The sequence below is a fragment of the Tribolium castaneum genome, chromosome 1 (genome assembly GCF_031307605.1).
Source record: "Tribolium castaneum strain GA2 chromosome 1, icTriCast1.1, whole genome shotgun sequence".
Classification (NCBI taxonomy): domain Eukaryota; kingdom Metazoa; phylum Arthropoda; class Insecta; order Coleoptera; family Tenebrionidae; genus Tribolium; species Tribolium castaneum.
The window spans coordinates 28,615,337-28,637,826 of NC_087394.1; the positions used below are offsets into that span (position 1 = coordinate 28,615,337).

The following is a 22,490-nucleotide window of genomic DNA, read 5'->3' on the forward strand; positions in this document are numbered from 1 at the left end:
CCAAATATCCGTTGCGTTGTTGCAAAGTTTTTGAAAATTGAGTGGTTATTTTAAATAGGAAGTATCGTCTGAATCATCTTAATTTTAAATTATTTAAGATGATACCGACGACACTTCCTCTTTCTTGAGGTTTTTTTCTTGGAAACCTTTCGAGGGAAAAGTTGCATAAAATTGGCTCCAAGACGGAAAGAGCAGCGGTGCAGAGAAATAATTTTAATGAGGCAAGATGATCCCTTCTATTATTTCACAATGTAGGGAAATTATGTAAGGAGGATTTGTCTGAAATGATTGGACCCAAATTTGCAGCAATTTCAAGAATGGCGACGGTTTCTCTTGTTTATTATTTGATTGGTTAAACCGTGGATAAGTAACGGAACCAAATTTTTAATTTTTTGTGGTTTTGCAATAAATTGAAGGGACGTGGGGTGGATTGCAGTTTTCGGGGACCTTGCTCTATTTAATACAGGTCTTGAGATATTTTGACACCCGCGCAAAATTAGTGAATGGATTGGAGTGTACTCGTATTTAAAGTTTCATCGGATAAAAAGGAGGCTGTTTTTCTTGTAATTTGACATGGTTAGGATTTTAGTAGATTGGAACTTGGGATTATCCTCCGCTCACTCGAGTGTCAATCAAACTAATTAATTTTGCATTAATTATTATTTAACCAGTCACCAAAGGTGAGTCGCGAAATGCTTTATTTTTTGTTTAATTGCGTGTTAAAGCATAGCTGGGAATGCTGAGAACAAATTCGTCGCAATAATTTCCAAGATACAACATTCCTTCTAAAACGTTATCAAATTCCGGTTTTAGAGCGCCAACCTACATATTGTAGTTCTTTTTAATTTTTGGAATTATTGAACAGCGGATACCGTAATTTTCTGTTACTTAACAAATTTTCAATTGCCCAACTTAACTTTTTTGAATACGATAAGTTCTAATCAACCCAGTTTTGGTGGTTAATGCTCGATAAATTTGTTACAATGTAGAAAGTTTTTTCTGTACATAACATTGAAATCAGTGGTTATTGAAAAAAAAATTGAGGTGGATTTTTATCCACTTTTTGCAACTAGGTCTATGTTATTTGACGAAGTCTACAATTATGCAAGAGTTGTTTGGGAATAAAGCTTGGAATAAATTCTTTGCAGGCATGAAACAGAATCATCAGTTCTTTTTTGTATAACACAAACAATTTATAAAATAATAAATAGCTTTAGATATTAATATTTAAAAATGTGTTAACTTATAAACAACCGTCAGATTGGAATAATGAAATAAATAATAGTGACAATAAAAACGCAATAATTTATTTGTCTTTTACTCGGTTTTTTATTTATTTTTATACAAATTTTAGTACCCATTTTTAATATTTTTTGTACCTCTAATTTAGCAAAAAAGGATTTTTCAGATTTGTTTTTTTTTTGACTTTTTTTTAGGACGATCTGAAATTTTTGAGTTGAATGTTTATAACTGAATTTATTTTTAACACAAATGCTCAACGTCATTACATTTATTTTAATTAAAAAAATACAAAGCCACTGTTGCACAAATAAATTTTGAATTAGGCACTGACCACTCACAAAAATGGTTGAGTGAACGCTTAAAATGAAACTTAGAAAACGAATGATACAAGCTACCTGCAAAGTGTGTTGTCTATAGTAGTACATCAAAAAGTAAAGTTATGGTGTTATTACATTCTTTTAGTAAAAGTACGAGTACCTACGACAAAACAGTGTTAGAAATTACGTTTGTGTATTAATCCTAAAAAATAAAATAAATAAAAAAAATTAAATAAAAAAGAATGATTAAATATAATATTTTTTCTAATGTATTTTTAATAGATAATTATTTTATTTTATTATTATTATTATTATTATTATTATTATTATTATTATTATTATTATTATTATTATTATTATTATTATTATTATTATTATTATTATTATTATTATTATTATTATTATTTTATTTGCTTATAATTGTTTTTTTTTCTTACAGTGTTTAAGCTTAAGCAATAAATTCTTCGGTGGCACTGGTGATGGTTGTTTATTATTGTTGATTTTTTCTGTTACAATAGAATCAGTTACATAAAAATTTGCTTATGTCTTTACCCACCTGATGCATAATACTTTATGGTAGAATGCTCTGTTCTTTCTTTAATCATCCAAGCAAAAAATATTTTAAACCGAATAACCAACTGTTATTTCCAATCTATTCATCGGGTTAATAAATGGCTGAAGAAAATACAACAATTTCTCTAACATTTTTGTAAAAACTCAGTTTTTGTAATATTCGAGCTTTATTAGCTCCACTAACTGTTTGAAGCTTCTAGTTGTTCAAAATTATTAATTGACATCTCAAACTGTAAACATAAGATATTGATTATCAAAAACCTGGTTAGTCAATTATGTCATTCTAGAGCTCTGGTACAGCAATGAAGATTTTTTAGAAGCTGCTTACGCACCAAGCAAATTCTTATCAAAGCGTTCTTTCTTCCTGCATTTCTTTTAGAAACAATTTACATCCAATTTCATACTATAATCAATGACAATAATTATTTATTCAATCGTTTCTTAAGATTTTCTTTGCATTGTCATTTAATTATATAATAATAAGGAAATTGACCGTTTGCAAATCGTTTTGTTAATAGTCTGGCGATTCAAATGAAGCAGCAACTCTTTTTGCCGGCATTAACATAACTGTTTCAACAGAAAATCCACGAAAGAGGATACGCAAATGCACTAATTGAATTAATCTTTCCGAGAATGTAATAAAACAAAATTTATGCACTAAAAACGTTTCCAGGCTCAACTAGCAATTTGTGAAATGACGTCTTGATCAAATTGACTCCTCGTCCAGGAAAGTGGGACATTTGATTATAGTCACCGTTGAGTGATTTATGTTTTATAAGATGAATATTTAGAAACACATTTTTCTGACCTTCAGGTATTGATTTCATATTTATTCCACTTTTATCAATGGAAAGAAAAGTCAGGGATTTTAGAATGAATGACAGGAAAGGTGGTGTAATTAGCCTTTGTGTTTATTTTACACCGTTTCCTCTTTTTTTCTCAAATTTCTCAATACTGTACTACTTTAAATTCAATTATTTGACAGACCGCAACCTTTTCGTGAACAACATATTGGTTCCGCATATAGCAAATAATACAAACTCTAGCCAAATCAGGGACAACAACCCAAGAAAGAACCAGCTTTGTGGCGGCTCACAGAGTTCCTATTTATGGGAATAAATCACTGGGAAACGAATTGGGTAAAAGTTATTGTTGTTAAATCGACCGCAATTTCTGCATTATCACTTTTGTCCTGATAATCCGTTTTCTAAATTGTAATTAAAAGCATGACGAATTTTTGTATTATTTTTAAGCAAATTATTCGAAAAACTTGATGATACAAGCCACGAAAAACAAAACGAAAGTAAACACTGGATAAAAATGCAGCTAATCCGCATGTTTTGAGCAAATCCCAGTGGCCGGTCAAGCTGAACATTTTTTCAGCTTGATTCTTAAAATATGACTTGGCCGATGGCAAGGCTGTCGGATGTTGTAATAAACGTATGACGAATCAAGACAAGATATGTAATAAAATCCAACAAAGGGTTTAATTTGCCGTTTAGTCGGGTTATGTAACATTTTTTAGTTGTAATTTGGGTCAGTGGTGGAAAATCCTTCTCAAATCGTATCAACGCTTCGATGTTGTCCTTTCATCTCTTGTTATCCTACGACGCTCTTCCCTCGTCTCAGCACATCACAAATTATCTTGAAAAAGTGGAGTCACGGTTGGTCTAGTGCACACAATCATTTTCGGTTGATTAGTTTATGTTTTTAAGAAATACTGGAATTTAAAGCGAGACAATTCGCTTTCATGTTACGTAGATTTATTGTGATCAGTGGTGGGAAACCTATATAAATGCTTTGCATCTAAAATTGTATCAATTTCTTCGTGCTTGCTCATCAAGTGACGTTCAAAATGCTTCTAAAAAGAAGCATTTTTCTACAGGTGGGTGGTTCCAGTGCGAGTGCCCAGTGTCACAACAATATGTTATAGGTCTGTCTTTTGCTCACACTCAAACAAACCAAATGCCAGGACTACGAAAGCGGCTACGGTGTCGACGAAAGTGACGACCACTCCGAGGCCCAGGAAGATTCCGGGCCGACAGACTACTCAAAATATTACGCTGTTGACAGGTCAGCGCCTCTGATCTCCTCGGCTCAAGGTAACATAGGCTTTACGAGCCCTATTGAATACGCAGGATTTTTTGCGCCTGCAATAGGTAAATTGAACTTTTTTTCAAACAAACTATCTTGGTTCTATCAATAATTCCAGATTTTGGAGCCTCGGTCAAGCAGGAGGTCCAACAACCGAAAAACCCGTTCGCGGCCCAAACCAAGAGTTTGGGATTCATTTCGGAACAAAGCCAGTTCCCGAATTTCTACGCCGCCGGACATTTCCCAGTTGACTATTTCGAAGAAGCCCAAAAAACGCAAAGACAAGAGAACCAAGAGGACGACGGTTTTGAACCATCGGGTGGCGTTGACTACATTTCCCACAACCTGCCACTGAACCTGGACGGTGAATACACCTCAGAAGTGGAGAAAGTCCAACCGAAGCCCAACAAGCCCAAGAGGAAGAGCAAGAAGGTGCGCAAGTACGATGCCGAAAAAGAAGCATCTGAAGAATTCAAAAACCCGGACTATTCCTATGAATACGAACCGTCATCCTCCGGGAAATACACTGATTACAATTCCGGGAAGTCCAGTTCGACTGTGTCCCAACAACCCACAGTTGCGGGTTTTTACGAGAAACTTACCGAAGCCCCAACGGCCACCCCGTACCAGAAATACAGTTTTCAACCAACTAGCCCTGAGAACAAATTTTTGGGGTCCTTGATCAGCACTGTTGCCCCTTTTAACCCCTCCTACTCCAAAATCCAAAGCACTGCGGTTACCCCGACTTTTGAGACCCAGCCAAGTGAAAACATCCCAAGTCACTTGAAAGATAAGAACTGTAGAAGGGTCAGGAAACACATCGGCGATGGAAGAAGAAGAAAGAGGGAAGCTATGAACTGTTACGTCTGTGAAGACCAGGCAAATAACTCAAAATACACCCAATGTTCGTATGCTGTAGAACCGGAACCAACCAATGATTACAGCGGGATTTCGGAAAGATACTCCACTCCAGCCAAGCAACCTGACGGTTTCCGCTACAAGAGATATTCCGGTGATGACAATGTTGACCCCTATGAGTACATCAAGTCCCGGACGCAGAAAGCCTTCACCGACGCTCAAGAAACCAAAGATTACGAAGAATACAAGATCCCGGACTTTTACGTAGATGAAAATCCGGATAAGAGCTACTCGGAAATACAGTCTGAAGCAATCGCCAAAAACCCAGCCAATTGTCACAAGGAGGAAAGCAATGGAATGACTTGCACCATCTGCAAAGACCCCAAAACTGGGGGCAATTTCGAACAGTGTTCCTACACTTCTGAGCCCAAAGAACAGAAATATGCGTACGTGACGGAAAAGAAGTACGACAGTGACGAGCCTGAGGAAGGGGCCGAATCGAAAACGCAACCCCAGAAGGAGGAAGCAGATAAGGAAAGTAAAGAAGAAGAAGAAGGGGAAAAGAAATTTGACTCGTCTGAAGAAAGTGAAAAAGTAAAATTTGACGATAAGTTGGATTTCAAATCGAGTAATGACAAACCAAAGTTCAGTAGCAAAATTAAAGAGTATAAACCGTTAGTTTTGCCAAGTAATGATAATTCCCAGTTTGCCAAGTTGGACGAGTTTAAACCAATCGGTTTGTCGAGTAACGAGGATTCAAAATATAGCAAACTGGAGGATTTCAAACCTTCTGAAGAGTACAAAGCGAGTTATCGCGGACACGACAAATTTAAACTGTCGGATGATTACAATCCTGAAATAAAGGACGACCCTACGTCAAAGAAGGAGCCCTACAACCCCCCTGAAGGTTACCAAAAGGGGGAACAAGGGGGTTCAGGAGGTCCTAAAAAACTGATCGATGATGATCCGTACGATATTCCAAAACACTTCGCTGAAAGCACAATCAAGGAGCAAAAAACTGGCGTTCGGGGTTTGGAACCAAGTCTCTACGGAAGTGCCGACTCCTCAGAAGTCGAAGGCGACGACGCCGATTCTTCCAGCGATGTTGAGCCTTACAAAGACATTGACGAGTACCATTTCAAACTCTTCCCCGAGTTCTCCAACGAGGAGTCGCAACAAGCCGAGGTCGTGGCAGCGAATCCGTCCGCCGACGCCACCCGGAAAGACGTGGAGGAGGTGTTGGCCGAGTTCAGCAAAAAGGACCGTTCTGCGTGCAAGAAAGCCGAGAAGAACGGCATGACCTGCTACCTGTGCGTGGACAAGAAGGGGATCCAGCACGAGGAGTGCATGTACGTGTCGGAGTCCAAGCCCCAGGCGAGCCATGTGGCGTACCACGAAGTCAAACAGATCAAATCCCCGAATGGTGAAACCAAGGAGCTCGAGCAGGTCCCAGCCGCCACGGAGATCAAGCGCAAACATTTCTTTAAGAAAGTTGTGACCACGCCTACGCCTTTCTCCATGGAAGCGGCAGCGTCGAATGAGTACGAGACCAAAATAAAGTACAACCCGAGCAAAAAGAGGAAAAGTGCGAAGAAAGTGAAAGAGCCCGTTCAAGCGGCGAGCGACGACGATCCCGAGAAGTTGCCGGAAGACGACCCCGAGAAGCTGCCCGAGGACGAGAACGAGCCCGAGACGCCCGCAGAGTTCGTCGTGGGGGATGAGGAAGGGGCGTACAGTGCCGAGACGAAGCCAGTCTACAGCAAGGTGCTGGGGGTGAAGCTCCCCAAGTACATGATTGAGAAATCAGAGTTTGAGAAGGAGTTTGATGAGTTCGCTGGTACACATTAGGAGTAGGCTTTATGTCTTGTGATAGATTAATTACTTAGGTACTTGTGTAATATAGTTATGTTATTAAATTGTTATTGTTATTAATTACGTTGTTAAAAATAAAAACTTAAAGAAACGGGACGTTTTTTCCTGATTTGCGATATCCGGCCTAGTCATTATTTACGGTCATGTTTGGTTTTCGCAATTTTGTGGTCGTTGGGAAATCGCTTTTGGTATTCCGTACGGAGTATCCTTGATTTTTTATTACGATTTCACGGTTTCAAAAGGCGGCAAAAAATGTGTCTTCAAGAAGAACAACAATCGCGCTTTCAACTGATACACAACATCCTACACATTAAGAGAAACAAAAATAAAGAAGCGGTCACTTAACTTCATTCGCGACTTTTTTTCATGATAACATGATAACTGATAAATACGTAATATTATTTCGTCAAGTCATATTATGGGATAGGATATGTGACTAACAATTTGGGTGACTCATTTGCATTGTTGTTAAAATATTCCATTTGCTTTACTATCGTTTTTTGTTGATTTTGTTAGAAGGTTCTCTGTAAGTGTTCTTAAGCAATATAAATGTAATTTTTCTGTTGGCAGAAAAGAAACATGTATTGTGGTTTTTAACAATTGAAATAATTGTTTTTCAGGAATTTTATACTTTCACATCAGTAAAATAAAAAGTTTAGTTTTAAATGGAAATAAATATTAACAACGGTTGTTTATTTCAAATGAACAAATAAAATTACATTTAACAGGTCTTCTGAAAAAATATAGTCTTTCCTCGGGTTTCTTTATCAGCTTATATTTCATGATAGATCGAGGAATAAATCGCCGAGGAAATCAGTGGAAATCGGTGTACAAAATTAGCGTGCCAATTATTTTTCTTGTTAGATACATAATTTTATTTTTTATTAAATTGCATTGCAAAAAAAACAAAAAATCAGATCTATTGTGGTGCCAGCGAAATCTGAAACAAGTACAAGAAGAAATGGTTGACGAAAACTCTGTTTAGTGGTAATTTTAAGTATTTATAACTCCTTTTTATAATTCCTAAGAGAGTAATGAGTACCTTTACGGTTACCGTAACTGAGACAATATTTGACTGTCTCAGTTTACTCGTTAATTTTTTGAATATAAAGGTGCTTATTTTTTTCCAAAAAACTTTCAGATGCTTATTGTTATTAGTCAACAATGTCTAGTCAATTTTTTTTTAAACCTGCATGCTAATAAAATTATTAAATGATTAATAAATTAATAACAAAAAATTATTCACAAACATGTTCCACAAGTAAAACCACCTAGTGGAATTATTAGTAAATGATTACCTACTGGAACAAAATTACAATTTTTGAAATCTTGTTAATCGTTTAGTAACATGTCCGTTGAATTCAATTTTTTTCAATTTTTTCAATTTTTGAATCTTTACTTTTGTTATAAAATTATTGTAAATGTAACACATCGGGTGACAAGAAAACAAACCAAAATCCACCTTCAGAAAATTTGATGGCTTTAACTTACAATGGATTAAAAATTATTTTTGGTTAATCAGTCAATTTACGAGTATTTTAGAAAGCAGAGAAATAGTGAATTTTTTATATGCGTCACCAAAAAATCACTTATCAAACACATCATAAAATTAATAAACTATTTGCTTTTTATTTTCAACAAAAATTTAAACAATTTTACATAGTAACTGAAAGACGAATATTAAATAAAGTTTAAACGTTTTTATCTTGAAAGAACCATTGCAATTTTAGTTACTTTATCACATAAACATTATGTATGACACCATCGTTTGATAATGGCTATGTATTAAGTTACAATTCTTGGTCAATGTTTAAACTATAATAACGCCGATAAAACTAATAGGCAGGTAATAACATTGTTTTTTTGATTAAATTTTAAGACATTTTTGGCTGTACTGTTTTTACCAGGCAGAGAACTTTAATGAGTGCCTAATTGACAATTGCTAAACATTTAAAAAATTACCATTTATTTATGTTTTAAAATAATTATTTGTAATTTGACAGGAATAATTTTTAATTCATGGCTTTTCAGAAAGGATGCATGCACAATTCGCTTTTTTTTGTAGTTACTTAATATTGTCGCTTTTTAATTAAAAAAATATCATCGAAAAAATAGTTACTGGGACATCCTATACGTAATCATACGTTCTACATTTTTGAATTTATTTTTAGCACAAGCATTAATTGTGAGACTTCTTTTTTAAATCTTATATGGGTAATAAACAGAGACCTCAAAACGAGTACCTATACTGCCTATTTTTTGTCTCGAACAGAGAAAAGAGGTTTTGGTTTTGTTATAATTCTAATAATAATAGTTATGTACGACTACTACACATAATTTATTGATTTGTAAGAAATGATTTAAAAAACAATTAAAAATAAAAACTTAAAGAAACGGGACGTTTTTTCCTGACTTGCGATTTAATTTTTAAAAAACAATTCGTGTTTCACTTCTTCGTATTTAAAAAAAATAAGGAAGATTTACAGAAAACAAATTAAAATTCGAATTTAGAAATCTAAGTAAGCTGGCAATTAAATTATTGTTTATTTTTTATTATCCCAAACTCCAAATTAATTTGAAGTCAAATCTTGTTCATAGATATTTTGCAAAGCGAACATTAACTTTTTTTTAACTTAAAACGTACACTTCTGCTTCTCGAAGCCCACACGTTATGTGAATTTATAATTGAATGAATAACTACAAAATTATCACAATAGTTGAGACATTTTATGAAGCTAGGCGTGTTTATATGGAGGAATGCACAGCTTTTTAATGAATCTCATGTTCGTTACAGTTAGAACGCCGATGAATTTATGAACATGGTCTTCTGCACGCATAATAGTAAATAATGCCACCACGGCATCGTTTGCAACAATACCATCATAACTAATCGCAATTTATTAGAAAAAATATTTTGAGAGATTGTTATTAGAAGTGTTGGTCAGAATTTTACGATCGTTAGGCACAAAGGCTGGGTTGTTTGAGTTGAGCCGCTCACGTGGGTTTTATTTGATTGATGTGTGATATTAATTCTGGTTCTTTGAGACTAAAATAGCAGCCTGTTGATTAGTGAATCGCGATATAATCAACCCAGCGCGTTTGATAACATCTTGAATATTGAGCGTTCATCAATTATGTTTCGGTTGCGTTGAGGAGAGGGTTAAGAAGGCGAAATAATTGATAATTTCATTTATTTTTCTAAATATAAACTGCCTACAACTATGAGTGAATGTGACAGGGTTGGTTTAAGGGCAAGACGGGGCCTGAAATATGTGGGCCTATCACATTTTACAATACAATACTTAACAATACCGTAACAGCGTTGATAAGTGTGCTGCGTCTTTGGTATATTATTACACATTTTACAAAATATAATAAATTACTTCATTTTTTAAAATAATACTTTACGTAATCATCCCTTGACTAATCACTTTGTGGTTAATCAAGCGCTTCAATCCGAATTTCATGCACATTTGCCCAGTGATCGCAAGAAACGAGATTTTTACATAATGATCGATTGGTGTCAATGGACTGAAATTTTCAGGACGTGTAAATATGCATTAAATTCGACGATTTCTAACTGCAGAGAACACAAGTAAATTTCATCTGAGTAAGTACGTTCCTTCTCTGACTAGTTGACAGATACTGGTATTTTTCTTGTTGCTTTGATCGGGATTAATTATTCTGCCAGGTAGTAGACGGTAGTGCAAAATAATCCTTGTCTCTAATAAAATAAACTATACACAAAGGTAGCGTGCGATGAACTTGTCTTGCGCTGGAAATTCGTCGCACGTTACGCCATGATATGATAAAGTGCACAGACATTAACATAATCCTTAAAACATCTCTTTGGTGTGTCTTACTCACTAATTATATAAAATATATTATATTGTAGAAATAATAATAAAAAACATTTGTGAAATGATTATGCAATAAATAATAACATCCTTCGTAGTATTCTGAGACCAATGTACATTACACAATTTGCCGTTTTAGGGTACTCTGCCTCTAAACAAAACAAATCAAATTTATTAAGTCAGTTTCTCTAACTAGATTAAACTAAAATATCTACACACTTATACACTTTCCGACCATTCACACTGGTTTTGTAACATAGCAGGGTTCGAATTTAGCCCAGATTCAAATCGTGGCTGTAGATGCTTTCCGCTTTCAGACACGCACTTCCACTTTCAGTTGGAGAGTTCGCTGAAGCCAGCGAATTTGCTCTCGTGGCCGCCAGAGGGGAGCGGCTATTCTGTTCAGCGTTTTCAGTCGAGCTTGTGCAGTTCAGGTGGTTGTTCACAGGGGCGTCGTTGTTTGTATAGTAGTACGGCGAATCTGGAAAACCAATTTGTTACATGATAGGAAAACGAATTAAACAAACAAATCCGACATAAAGCTCTTTTTCCATTAATTGATCATTAACGCTGCGCTTTTTTGAGAAAAAAACATAACTGCCACTAGCCTTTGGCCCTTTGTCTTTGTTGCAACTCGAAATTAATGTAGGTACAAATGAAATGGACAGTAAAAATAATAAATACACAGTAAAATAATAAATGCACAAAAAAATAAATGCACAGTAAAATAATAAATGCACAGTAAAATAATAAATGCACAGTAAAATAATACATGCACAATAAAAACAGTAAAAACAGATTAAAAATAATAAATGCACAGTAAAAATAAATGCTCCGGAAAAATAATAAAAGCACCATAAATGTTAGCATTTTAAAACTGGAGAGTCGAGATTTATTTGCATAGTTTAGCAAACTGAAATTAGATACGAGGATAAATTGAAAAGTCTCCGGCCTAGCCTAGATAGGATGCAAATTTGGCAGATTTTATTATGGCATTATATTCTTTCATATTTTATTAGTCGTGCCTTGGAATATCAAAAACATCGGTCAAATAATAATTATTTGCCAGTTGTTTGAATTCGATGTAGTTTGGTGTTTGTGCGCAATGGAGCAAACTGAGATTCGTGCAGTGATCAAATATTTTTTTATTAAAGGGCTATCCTCAAAGGATATAAAATCTGAACTGGACAATACATTGGGCGACTCTTCTCCTTCTTACACGACAATTAAAACTTGGGTCGCGGACTTTAAACGTGGTCGTAAAAGCACGGAAGATGCACCACGTTCAGGACGACCAAAAACCGCTACGTGCAAAGAAATTGTAGAAAAAGTCCATAAAATTGTCTTGAATGATCGCCGGTCAAAATTGGTAGAGATAGCAGAAGCTGTGGGCATTTCAACGGAGCGGGTACATTACATCCTAACTGAAGTGTTGGATATGAGAAAGTTATCTGCGCGATGGGTGCCGCGACTGCTCACACCAGAGCAAAAATTGATTAGAAAAATGATTTCTGAGGAGTGTTTGGCCCGCTTACAACACAATCCGGTGGATTTTTTACGAAGATTTATAACTGTAGATGAGACGTGGATTCACCATTATTCACCCGAAACCAAACAGCAGTCTAAACAATGGACTGCAAAGGGGGAACCCGTTCCGAAGAAAGCGAAAACACTTCGGTCGGCCGGAAAAGTCAGTATTGGGATGCTAAGGGTATTCTTTTCATAGATTATTTGGAAAAAGGAAAAACAATCAACGGCCCATATTATGCTTCCCTGCTGGACCAGCTAAAACAAAAAATCCAAGAAAAACGCCCTAGCTAGGCCGGAGACTTTTCAATTTATCCTCGTACTGTGCATATACGATTTTTTTACTGGGTACTTTATACTGAACATTTAATAAAATACTGTTCATGCTTTACTTGTCATTAAAAATTTTTACTGCACAAAAATTAATAAAATTCTGATCGTTTATCACTTTATACTGATCAAAATCGGATTTATTAATAGACGCTTTATTACTACCCAATTAATATTGACAAGTGAAAACTGTTTTTTCTTGTGCGACAAGTCGCTTAATTACCGAAACGTTGTTTGCTGAAAGTGATACAACGCTACAAGATAAAATTATCAAAAACACCGAAATAAATCCAGTTGCGAGAATACGAACGATCTTATCGCAAAAAAGAGAACAATGAATAATAAGAGACTGTACAATGGTCAATCAATCACATTTTGCATCTGCATAATCTAAATAGAATGCGAAAATGCCGATTTTCATGCAAAATAAAAATTCTTTTGAATGCTAATGCGCCGGCGATTTCCCTATTCACAGCAATTTCTAAATTAATAATAGCCAATCGTTTTTAAAATTTGTCAGGTAACAATACTCACTGTTTACTTACTGAGTAACCCGCTGGAGGCACTTCCGTAGCCGTAGGTGCCGTAAGCGGTGCCGTACTGACTATAAGCCGTACTGTACGCGTAATCAGTCCCTGGCACCACAGTGGTACCTGAAAGTAGACGGAAAAAAATGGTAAATTTCGCCAAAAATGGGAGAATCGGGCGAGTCGTGGTGATGGTTTATGGGGGTTGCTTAGTACCTGTGGAATAGCCAAAGCTTGGCAACATGGTCGAGTAATGCTGGTTGGAGCCATTGGATGGCTGGAGCACAGTCAATGCGGCGGGATCGGGCGACCCTGTATGGGACGTGGGCTGACTTCCTGGTTCGGAGGGTAAGGCTAGTGGTAAACCGGGGGAAGCCCCGTCTACCACTGCCCCCAGACCGACCACGCCACTGTACGGTGAGCTAGTCTCGGCTACCATGCAATAACAAAAAATTAGCACACGCACAAAAACACAAATTATAATAAATCAGAATAAGGCACAGCTTAAAATAGTGTTAGTACAAAATAGCGAAAAATACTCAATTTCAGTCCAATAAAGCTATGTTTTGTTTTATTTGAATTGGATCAGAGAAATAATTGAGCTGAAATCGAGTCTACCTGTTAAAAACATGCATACATTGTTTGCAAATTTCATTTCTGAAAAAAAATAATTCGAAAAGTGATTGAAAAGAAGCAATTGCTTGCAAAGTAATTGTGTAGTATCAAAGTTCTGATGATACCAACTTGAAGCACGAAATACTATCGGCATTTCTATTAATAAAAGGTTTGGTGGACTGGGATTTAATTTTACTAGTCTTTCTGTCTTAAATTGTAGCTTATTTTATCATAATTGTGTTGGTAATCAGTGAGTAATGAAAATGTAATGATAGATTAAAAATAAATCTTTTGACTGGATAAAAATGAAATAAGATAAAAGAAAAGGATTACGAAAAATTATAGAATTTTTAGAAGAATATCACTTCACAAGGTTTAGAGCCAAATCAGAATGATTCAAAAATGGTACCTACATTACATTAAAATCAATATTATGAGCAATCACCATAATATAGAACCGAGCGTCAGTTCATAATTTGTTTTTTTAAAAAGTGGTTACTTGTAACTACTTTTTAATAATATAATCAGTAATAATAATAAACAGACTCAAGACGTAATAAAATATTACCTACCTAGGTATTCTCAAACAGACCTGCTTTTTTTCGAAATAAATAGTGTAAAACCTACTATTATTTATAAAATATACTAGGGAAAACAAGAAATGCTGTACGAGTACATACTAAGAAAAAAAAGTTTTTAGCAAAATTTTGTATTCAATTGTATTATAGTAGTTTTGGTTTTTATAAAATATCTTTGCTTTAGCAGTAAGAATTTGAGACAGCATGAGGAAAAAAAACTTTTTTATACTACAAATTAAAAGTAAAGAAATTAAAAAGAAAAGAAAAAAGGTCAAAAACAAGAAAGTATAGCAGTAATTGACTTTCCTATTTTTTTTTTCTATAGGTCGATACAGCAGTAATCAATAGTTATCAATTCTTTTCTACTTGATGACATTAAATTCCTGAAAAATGTCATTTTTTCTCCTGTAGTTTTTATTTCATTAAAAAAATCAAGCTTACAGGTTTAAAAAAACCTGTATAAAAAGTGAGAAATAGTTATTAATAATACGAGTGCGTAAACATAATCTTAAAGTTCGAGGGCAGTCATTATGCGACGAGCGTATGCGAGTTTCATACTTAGATACCCCAGAACATTTGCTGGAAAATTTTAATTTAAAACACGTTGCTATGGGAAGCGTGTTTTAAAATAGTGAAAACATGTTGCTATCGAAAATGTGTTTTGAAATAGATTCAGATATTAAAAAGATGGTTTAAAATATTTTCAACAAAAAAAATAAGTAGTAGGTACGTATTTTTATTCAGTCTTGTCTTTTTAAAATTTCAGATTCTAAACGAAACTATTTCAGCAGCACAAAAGCAGTTGCATAATAGCGACTCTGTATATATTTTTTGATACATTTAATGCTTTAAATTGTATTCCTTTAATAAGGTTTTGTATATTATCTATATTATTTAATTAAAGAACCACCAACTCTACAACCTTTAGTAATATGAAACACCGCAAGTTTGATACAGATGTGTAAAAAATTTTGCTTCTGTAGTCTAGTGAAATATATTATTTCTCTTTCGTTGAAGAAAAGCTTTGCCGACGACTTCAAACATCCAAATATTTTCAAATTGCAGTTCAAACGTTTAAATTTACAGATTTTACAACAAAACAAAATAGCGGAGCAAAAGAACAACACTTGGTTTTGTAAAACAATATTAAAACTAACAGAAACACACTAAATTCGTAAAATATGAAAATAACTCCTCAATTATTAATATTTACAAAAAGTTAGATGAAAAATAATTCACCATCATACGTAAAAAATACAGATTTCTATGCATATCTGTATCAACACAACTACACAAATTTATTTGCAGCAGCTTTCTGCATTCTCCTAGAAGATGAAAAAAGTGTTGTCGAACAAAATTTTATGATTTGATTTGTTTTTTTATTTCAATTATTTTAAGAATTGTTTCATACCATTTATGATCCTTAAATAATAATAATTGAAAATGGATTTGTTTTTTTACTCCTTTTTGAAAAGGTTTGAAATGATTTAACGGGGACCGGGATTTTGATGTAAATCTGACAAATTTCGTTAATTGGGACCGGAAACCGTGGTTAATGACTTTAAAAGTAGAGCAGGTGTCAAATGGTCGTAAACAAGCGATTATTACCAAACACCGGGTGGCGATTGTTATCTGTCCAAGTCAAGTACAGAACAAACAGAGGGAAGGTCATGACTGCAAACCTCACACCATCACACTCAAACCATGTCAGCAAATAATACAAAAAGCGCCTAAGTATGGGAACAAAGGAAGGGCAGATTGTAGATACTTAATGCGACGGTTTAATTAGAGGATTCAATGCCAAATGATGCAATGAAATGCACACAATAGGCCGTAAAACATGCGAATTTAAGTATAAAGACATGCAACGAAAGTACAGTGGCGTGTTGAACCAAGGTGCAAAAGAGTCCCGACACCGCTCCAGCGATATTTAAGTCTCACCTGAATGGTAAGGGGACATTGCGGGATCCATTATCCTAGTGGATTCTAGTTTCATCTCATGCATAGTGATAGGTGCTAATGGAGTTAATGAACTGGTCCCTAGATTAGACATTATTTCTTAATTTGTTGAAATTTGAGCGCGCCCACCACCACTGAGAAATGTTAAGAGGTGCTTACCCAGAGAGCCCGCCAGGGGCGGCGTGTAGAGGTTCTGCGAGGTGGCTTGGCTCATGGTGTTGATGGTGTCGTAGATGTCCGCCGCCGAGCTCGCCACCCCCACGCTGGGGAAGCCGCCATGGGTGTCGTAGTATCCCGTCTGGCCCGTCGTTGTGCCCGCGCCTCCCAGCTCCGAGAGGAGTTTGTGCTCGTCTTTGATGCTCCACTTGCTCGACCACAGCTAGAACATTTGACTCGGTTAATTGCCAAATTGCGCCAATTTGCCTAATTTCCAGTCTCGGTAATTCATATTTGCACCTCTAATAAGCGCGCTAATATTAATATTTACGACATGTTTTTCCTACATCACCTAGTTAGGTTAAAACTGAATAATAATTCAGAGTTAATTCAATTTTAATGAGAGCAATTTACTTACATTTGAATAAAGCTGGTCTCCATTATACTGCGATCGCTGTCTTTTCAGGTCATCCTCCGGATGTCCGTTTATATCTCTATTTTCATCTGTAACAACGTAGAAAATGTTTACAGCGTAATGCGACAAAAATTTTTATTTATGTGCAGATGTGATTGTCGCAATTGCTAATAATGGCCAAGTGTGAGTAATTGTCTTGTCGGATAATGGAAAATGTCGATTCTGTACGCGAATAGAAACTCGAAAGTTGCAATTTAATCGACAATTGTTCAACTTATTTCGTTCTATTGTTTCACGGTGCAATGTGTTCTTGAGCTCACTTGACAATACGCTTTGAGATGAACGGTTCTGCTTCTCCGGAACTCCAGCTTCCGCAGACAAACCCACAAAATGCACCGAAATCAAAACCTCAAAAGTTAAGGACTTTCATAACAAACATCGAAATAAATTATCTTGTTCGTCCTAAATTAAGTAAGAAAGTACCACAATTTAAAACAGTCCTAAACATTCATTACAACTATGACCACCAATGCTTTGGTTCTTTCATTCCCAATTTCGTTTACTTTTCTTTGCAGTACCCCAAAAATATACAAAGTGAGTCTTTTAGGAAAATATTTCACTGTATCTCAAAAACGAAAAGTGATTTTTTTATGTTTATTTTAAAATGTTAGTGTTTATTGGAAGTATAGGTCTTTTTGAATAATTTTTTGGTCGCAGTTCATTTCTAATGTAGATCTACGATAAAAAAATGGGAGTTGAAAATTCACAATTTACTCTAATTTAATAAGGTATGTACTGTTACGTTATTTATGAAAAAAGTAGCCATTAAATAACGTCAAATTTGATTAAATGTAACGGAAAAATTACAAATTAGTAAATAAGAGAACAATTAATGGCACTAGGTGAATGCTCATAAATTTTGTTTAAGAAATCCAGTAATTCATGCCTGCTTATTGACTGGTTCTTACGGGTGAAAAATAATATAAAATTAAAATAACACTTATAAAACTTGAAGGACCTACACTTAAGCAATAAAAAATGTGATCATTTTGCAAGAATAACATTTTTCGAAATTTCTTATATTTTTTTTTGGTAAAAGGATATGTTCTAAAATAATTTATATTTTAATAAAATTAATTTTAAGCCTGTGGTTGTTCTTAAATAAATTATTAAAGTTGCGTTCCGAGCTCATTAAGTCATTACGAAGGTTTTTCGAACTTGGCTAAAGTGGTCGTATCTATGGATGTTTATATTGCAAAAAAATTGACGAATCAAATTAGTGAATTCAACCACTTCGGCTAAATTCGAAAAATATTCGTAATAAATTCGGACCGCAATTTAAAAAAAATATTTAAGAAAAACTACTCACTTAAAATAAATTTTATTATTAAAGTAAAAACAATTTTCAGAGCATAATCTTTTTTTCAAAAAATTGCCGTAGAGCATGCCATTTAAAATTTTTTTTTTCAATAACTCGAAAACTAATAGGAATATTGAAAAAAGTTATTCATGAAAAATGATCACATTTTTAAAGTAGTTGATGATAAACTAATTAGTTTTTTTGTAAAGTACATAGTTTTAAGCATAAATCGTTTGGTTCCATACTTTTGTCCAACGCTGTGTAATTTACAGCTTTGGGAGATTGTAAAAACACAATTTTAAAATACACATTTTTTGTGTTATAGTGTAACTGGACATAGCTATAGTCAACAGTGTTTTTTTCTTTTTTCTTTTTCTTTTCTTTATTCAATACTTAATATTTTTTCCATGACTTTTTTCAAATTTTTTTCTACAATTGTTTGTTTCTTTGTGATTGATAAACTAAGTAGTGCAAACTGAAGAAAAAATACTCCTGCCACAGATTTTTCCTGCTCTAATAATCTGGTTACTACCTTTTTAGAACGTTTTGGTTGAGGACTTCAAAAAATAAAAAAATCTGTAGTTATTGTTGTCTGGAAGTTCAAGTTTTTTAATTAAATCTGTAACTGTTTTCTTCAATAAAAATAATAGGTATCGTCTTCCGCCATTGTAGAACATACAATAATAATTAATAAATATTTCACTATTTCGAACTTTCATATTTAAATTTAATTTCGTAATCTATTGCATGGATGATAAATTATCAACAGTGTAAATTCATTTTTTAGAATATATTAAAAATATACAGTCCTACACCTTCTGTTTGAAACACAGTTGTTTCGACTTATTTTTGTATACGTGTGAAATGCTTTGTGTAAATGTAAACCTAGGCTTGTTTTAAAATTTCTAACATGTAGCTTTTCAATTTTGTTGTCCATTAGCGGGCGGAAACTATCGTCGATATTTCGCAACATTAGTGTGATTTATTTTGGGTGTCGAAACCCGATTTCACGGGTCCACATTAAATTAGCATTTAGAATAAATCGGAATGACATTTTCGTTGGTGTTGCAGCATACTGTCGGTGCACACAACATTTGAAATAACTGTTTCATTTGTTAAACGAAATTGAATTGGCTTTGAAGGGACCAGAAATGGTCATCACTAGCATAACAATGCTTGACTTCACTATACAACACACTAGTCGATTTATTTCACATGTACCCTTCGAGCTCCCCATGGACCAGTCAATATAATCGCAATAACATCGTCCTGCCGAACAGTCGTCCAAACAACTCTCCGACTTGCACGCTCGCCCGGCTCGGAGCGAAGCCGCTATATCGGCGTCGGACTGTGATTTGAAATTTTTGAAAAATCGATTCGGTTTGGGTCGATTTGGATTCGCCGTATCCGATTGAAAACTGTTTGAGAGCGGGGTTTGGCTGGATATTCATTATTCAGTTGACTTGTACGCCTTTTATCCCTACTGAAGTATTAGGGTGAAAATTATACCGAGGGGCAAAAAGAGCAACATCTAAATGTCAGAAGCGATAACAAAGGTGAGCGGTTGAAACGTTTATGTTTTTTGTTGTTTTGAAGAGTCCAGCTTTGTGCTCGGTACGGAAATGGACGAATTAATGGCTCTTTTAGCCGCTTCGTAAATTTATCAAATCATTACGGCCCGATGAAATAATGAAAATGTCACAACAGATTAATCAAAATAAGTAAACATCTGTCAGGACTTGTACGGCTTGTTGGAAAGATGGCTCTTCACAGCATGTCTCCAATATGACGCCACTGGACCGTACTACTCGTACAATGCCCGATAACTTGGTGATTAACCATCGCTCATCCTGTGACGTCATTGTGTCGTGATTAATTGATTCGGAAAATCGGGATTAACCGGGAGACGCGGAGGCGAAGCATCTAATCTACTCGCAGCTCATAGTTTCAGCTTAACTAACCGAAACCCTCTTCCCGATTCTTTAAACTGTCGTTATCCTCGAAAGCTCTTGTTTCGAGCACAAAAGCTCCGATTTCGTGAAAAACTTTAAGGGCGGTCGGTGGAGCTTTGCCCAAATGGCATTAAAGATAGGGTAATGAAATCCGGATGCTTTTACGAGTAACAAGTGAGCTCCAATGTCCGGTAGAAAATTTTCATTCAGAATGTACTCGCAGGGGAACAAAATAACGACTTCACAACAGATTTAACTGGAATGGACAGCGCCCTCTTCATTATCTCAACACAACCTATTTACTCGTGTTCACATTTTCGTCGATGCTAGCCAGCGAAATAAACCATTATCATTGGAAATTGTGACCAGCGCTAAAATGTCATTTACTCGATGGTTATTTTCGAATCGACCCACAGTTCCCATTGTTTTATCAGCAGGAATATAAATGGAAAGCCATAATTGAAATTAACAGAGAACTGGCTATCGATTCGAAAACTAACGAAGTAAATTCAATTATGGCGGTTTTGTCTTTGTGGCGGTATTTTTGTGCGAGGATATGACTTGAGTGTGTCGTAAATTTCGCAAAAGCGCGATGATAATTTATTCGACTAATAAATGCTCGCCTCGTAATAGCCGTGGTAATTGTCTATTGCGAAGGAACTAGTAGTTTCTCAAGTTAAGGGTCTGCAGACAGGAGGAACCAAGGACTTAAGATAAAGGATAAGTCCAGCTTCAAATCCGGTTAAGCTCCGGTTCCGGTCAAATGTAACTTGTTAAATTCATGTCCGCTTCCTTACGACTTTATCAGCGGTGCATTTAGTTGAGTTATGGTTCAACCACCGCCTCATTCATTCTCGGCCTCTCAGGTAAACACCACAGCCTTTTCTTCCCCGATTTCTAATTTGATTTAAAAAGTTCGCAAAAGTGCGTCGGTTCGAGGTGCGATAACGATAAAGATCTAAAAACGCGTGTCGAAAGCCGTGTCCGTTCCGCGAACGCCAAAAGACAGTGTCTCTTTCACGCCGAACGCTCAAATTAAGACGCGGCGCCTCTAATGCTCCGGTTCTGCAAATCCCTATTCTTAGCGCACTAATTGGGAGATCTGCGTGATATATGGACGCAAAGACCGGAAGGCAAGTGGACCGAGCGATATGAGTCTCAAACTTGTGAAATAATGAAGCCAAGTGTGAAAAAAATTCGGTTTGGGATAATGAACGCTAATCAAACGTAATCCGAGCCGACCCTTGTCTCATCAGATCACAATTTCCTCATAAATAATCCCCCTAAATCGTAGTATGAAATTGTCAAAATATAAATTTATAAATCTCACGGTCTGCGCACAGGGCAGACAGACCCATGGCTGCTCACCATGCGTGAAGACTCATAATGGTGCATGTGTTCGCGACTTGTATTCCTCATGCACTCATAAAAAGCCTTAGAGGAGCATTAGCTATGAAATGAACCGGCTTTCAAAGGCCAAAATTGATCTATTACCAAAGTTCGGATTTTAGGGAATCTCCGAAATTACGTTTAGAGAAAAACAGTGGCACATTCTGGAGCTCGTGTTTTGAGAAAATAATTTTTGTCCAAAACCGCATCCCGAAAATTAAAAAAAATTTACTTTTCTTATTGATAATTATTTCTATTAATTTATGAAAGATACGCATTGGAAACACTATACAGACATCTTTTGATGCAAAATCTAATAATATAGTCGACAATTTTTTTTTCATGCGATTAGCTGTAATAACATTATAAGTTGTATTTTTTTTAACAGAAATTAGTAAACAGAGCATTTTCGAAAAACTTATTTTTGTATGATCTACAAAATCTATAAACGTTATTCAATATTTTATATTTTTTTTAAACATATTTAAAGTTTTAAAGTTGTACGAACGGTTATTAAAATTTGAGATCGTCGAAGATCTAAATTATTCAAAAGAATAAAAGTGTTTTGATGCTTTAATAGAAGTGGCGTTAACATTTTGTTAATATTTTTTATCACAAGCAGTCATAAAATTAATAAAAAAATTTCTTTTTCTGAAATCTGTTGTTGATATACAGTAAATCCTCTCAACAACGGACACCGATAAGGCATCTTTAATTGTCCGTTGTGGAGAGGTAAGGTGTCCGTTAATGGGAGGTGGGCAATTTTAATATAAAAATTGTTTTTTTTTAATGAACAAACCACAAAATTCGAAATAAAGCGCTATTTATAGGATTAGGAAAGCATCATTCAATAAATTGCCTACCAAAAA

At 35.1% G+C, this 22,490-nt stretch overlaps 2 protein-coding genes across 9 annotated transcripts in view; one reads left to right on the plus strand and one right to left on the minus strand.

The window, feature by feature from the left end:
- Nucleotides 1-3,900: 3,900 nt before the first annotated feature.
- LOC103312367 (uncharacterized) lies at nucleotides 3,901-7,047 on the plus strand. 2 transcript variants are annotated; one of them, XM_015978106.2, is made up of 3 exons: nucleotides 3,901-4,017; nucleotides 4,066-4,291; nucleotides 4,345-7,047. In XM_015978106.2, the coding sequence occupies exons 1-3, from the start codon at nucleotides 3,988-3,990 to the stop codon at nucleotides 6,930-6,932; spliced, it is 2,844 nt and encodes a 947-aa protein (XP_015833592.1). In that variant the 5' UTR covers nucleotides 3,901-3,987; the 3' UTR covers nucleotides 6,933-7,047. The 2 variants fall into 2 exon arrangements, with proteins under 2 accessions (XP_015833592.1, XP_008191069.1); XM_008192847.3 differs by having other exon boundaries at nucleotides 4,066-4,234.
- A 3,083-nt stretch (nucleotides 7,048-10,130) lies between these two features.
- The window catches only part of sv (shaven), a 93,678-nt gene continuing 81,318 nt past the window's right edge, over nucleotides 10,131-22,490 (minus strand). For 4 of the 7 annotated variants that reach the window (XM_015978066.2, XM_008192846.3, XM_015978068.2 and 1 more), the window contains 6 exons: nucleotides 16,924-17,009; nucleotides 16,509-16,728; nucleotides 16,332-16,430; nucleotides 13,414-13,629; nucleotides 13,216-13,323; nucleotides 10,131-11,294 (listed from right to left, as the gene is read on the minus strand). In XM_015978066.2, coding sequence (XP_015833552.1) covers nucleotides 11,086-11,294; nucleotides 13,216-13,323; nucleotides 13,414-13,629; nucleotides 16,332-16,430; nucleotides 16,509-16,728; nucleotides 16,924-17,009 — 938 coding nt within the window. In that variant the 3' untranslated portion in view covers nucleotides 10,131-11,085. Of the gene's footprint in view, nucleotides 11,295-13,204; nucleotides 13,324-13,413; nucleotides 13,630-16,331; nucleotides 16,431-16,508; nucleotides 16,729-16,923; nucleotides 17,010-22,490 lie in introns of all 7 variants that reach the window. The other 3 variants (XM_015978070.2, XM_015978067.2, XM_015978071.2) reach the window with 3 other exon arrangements.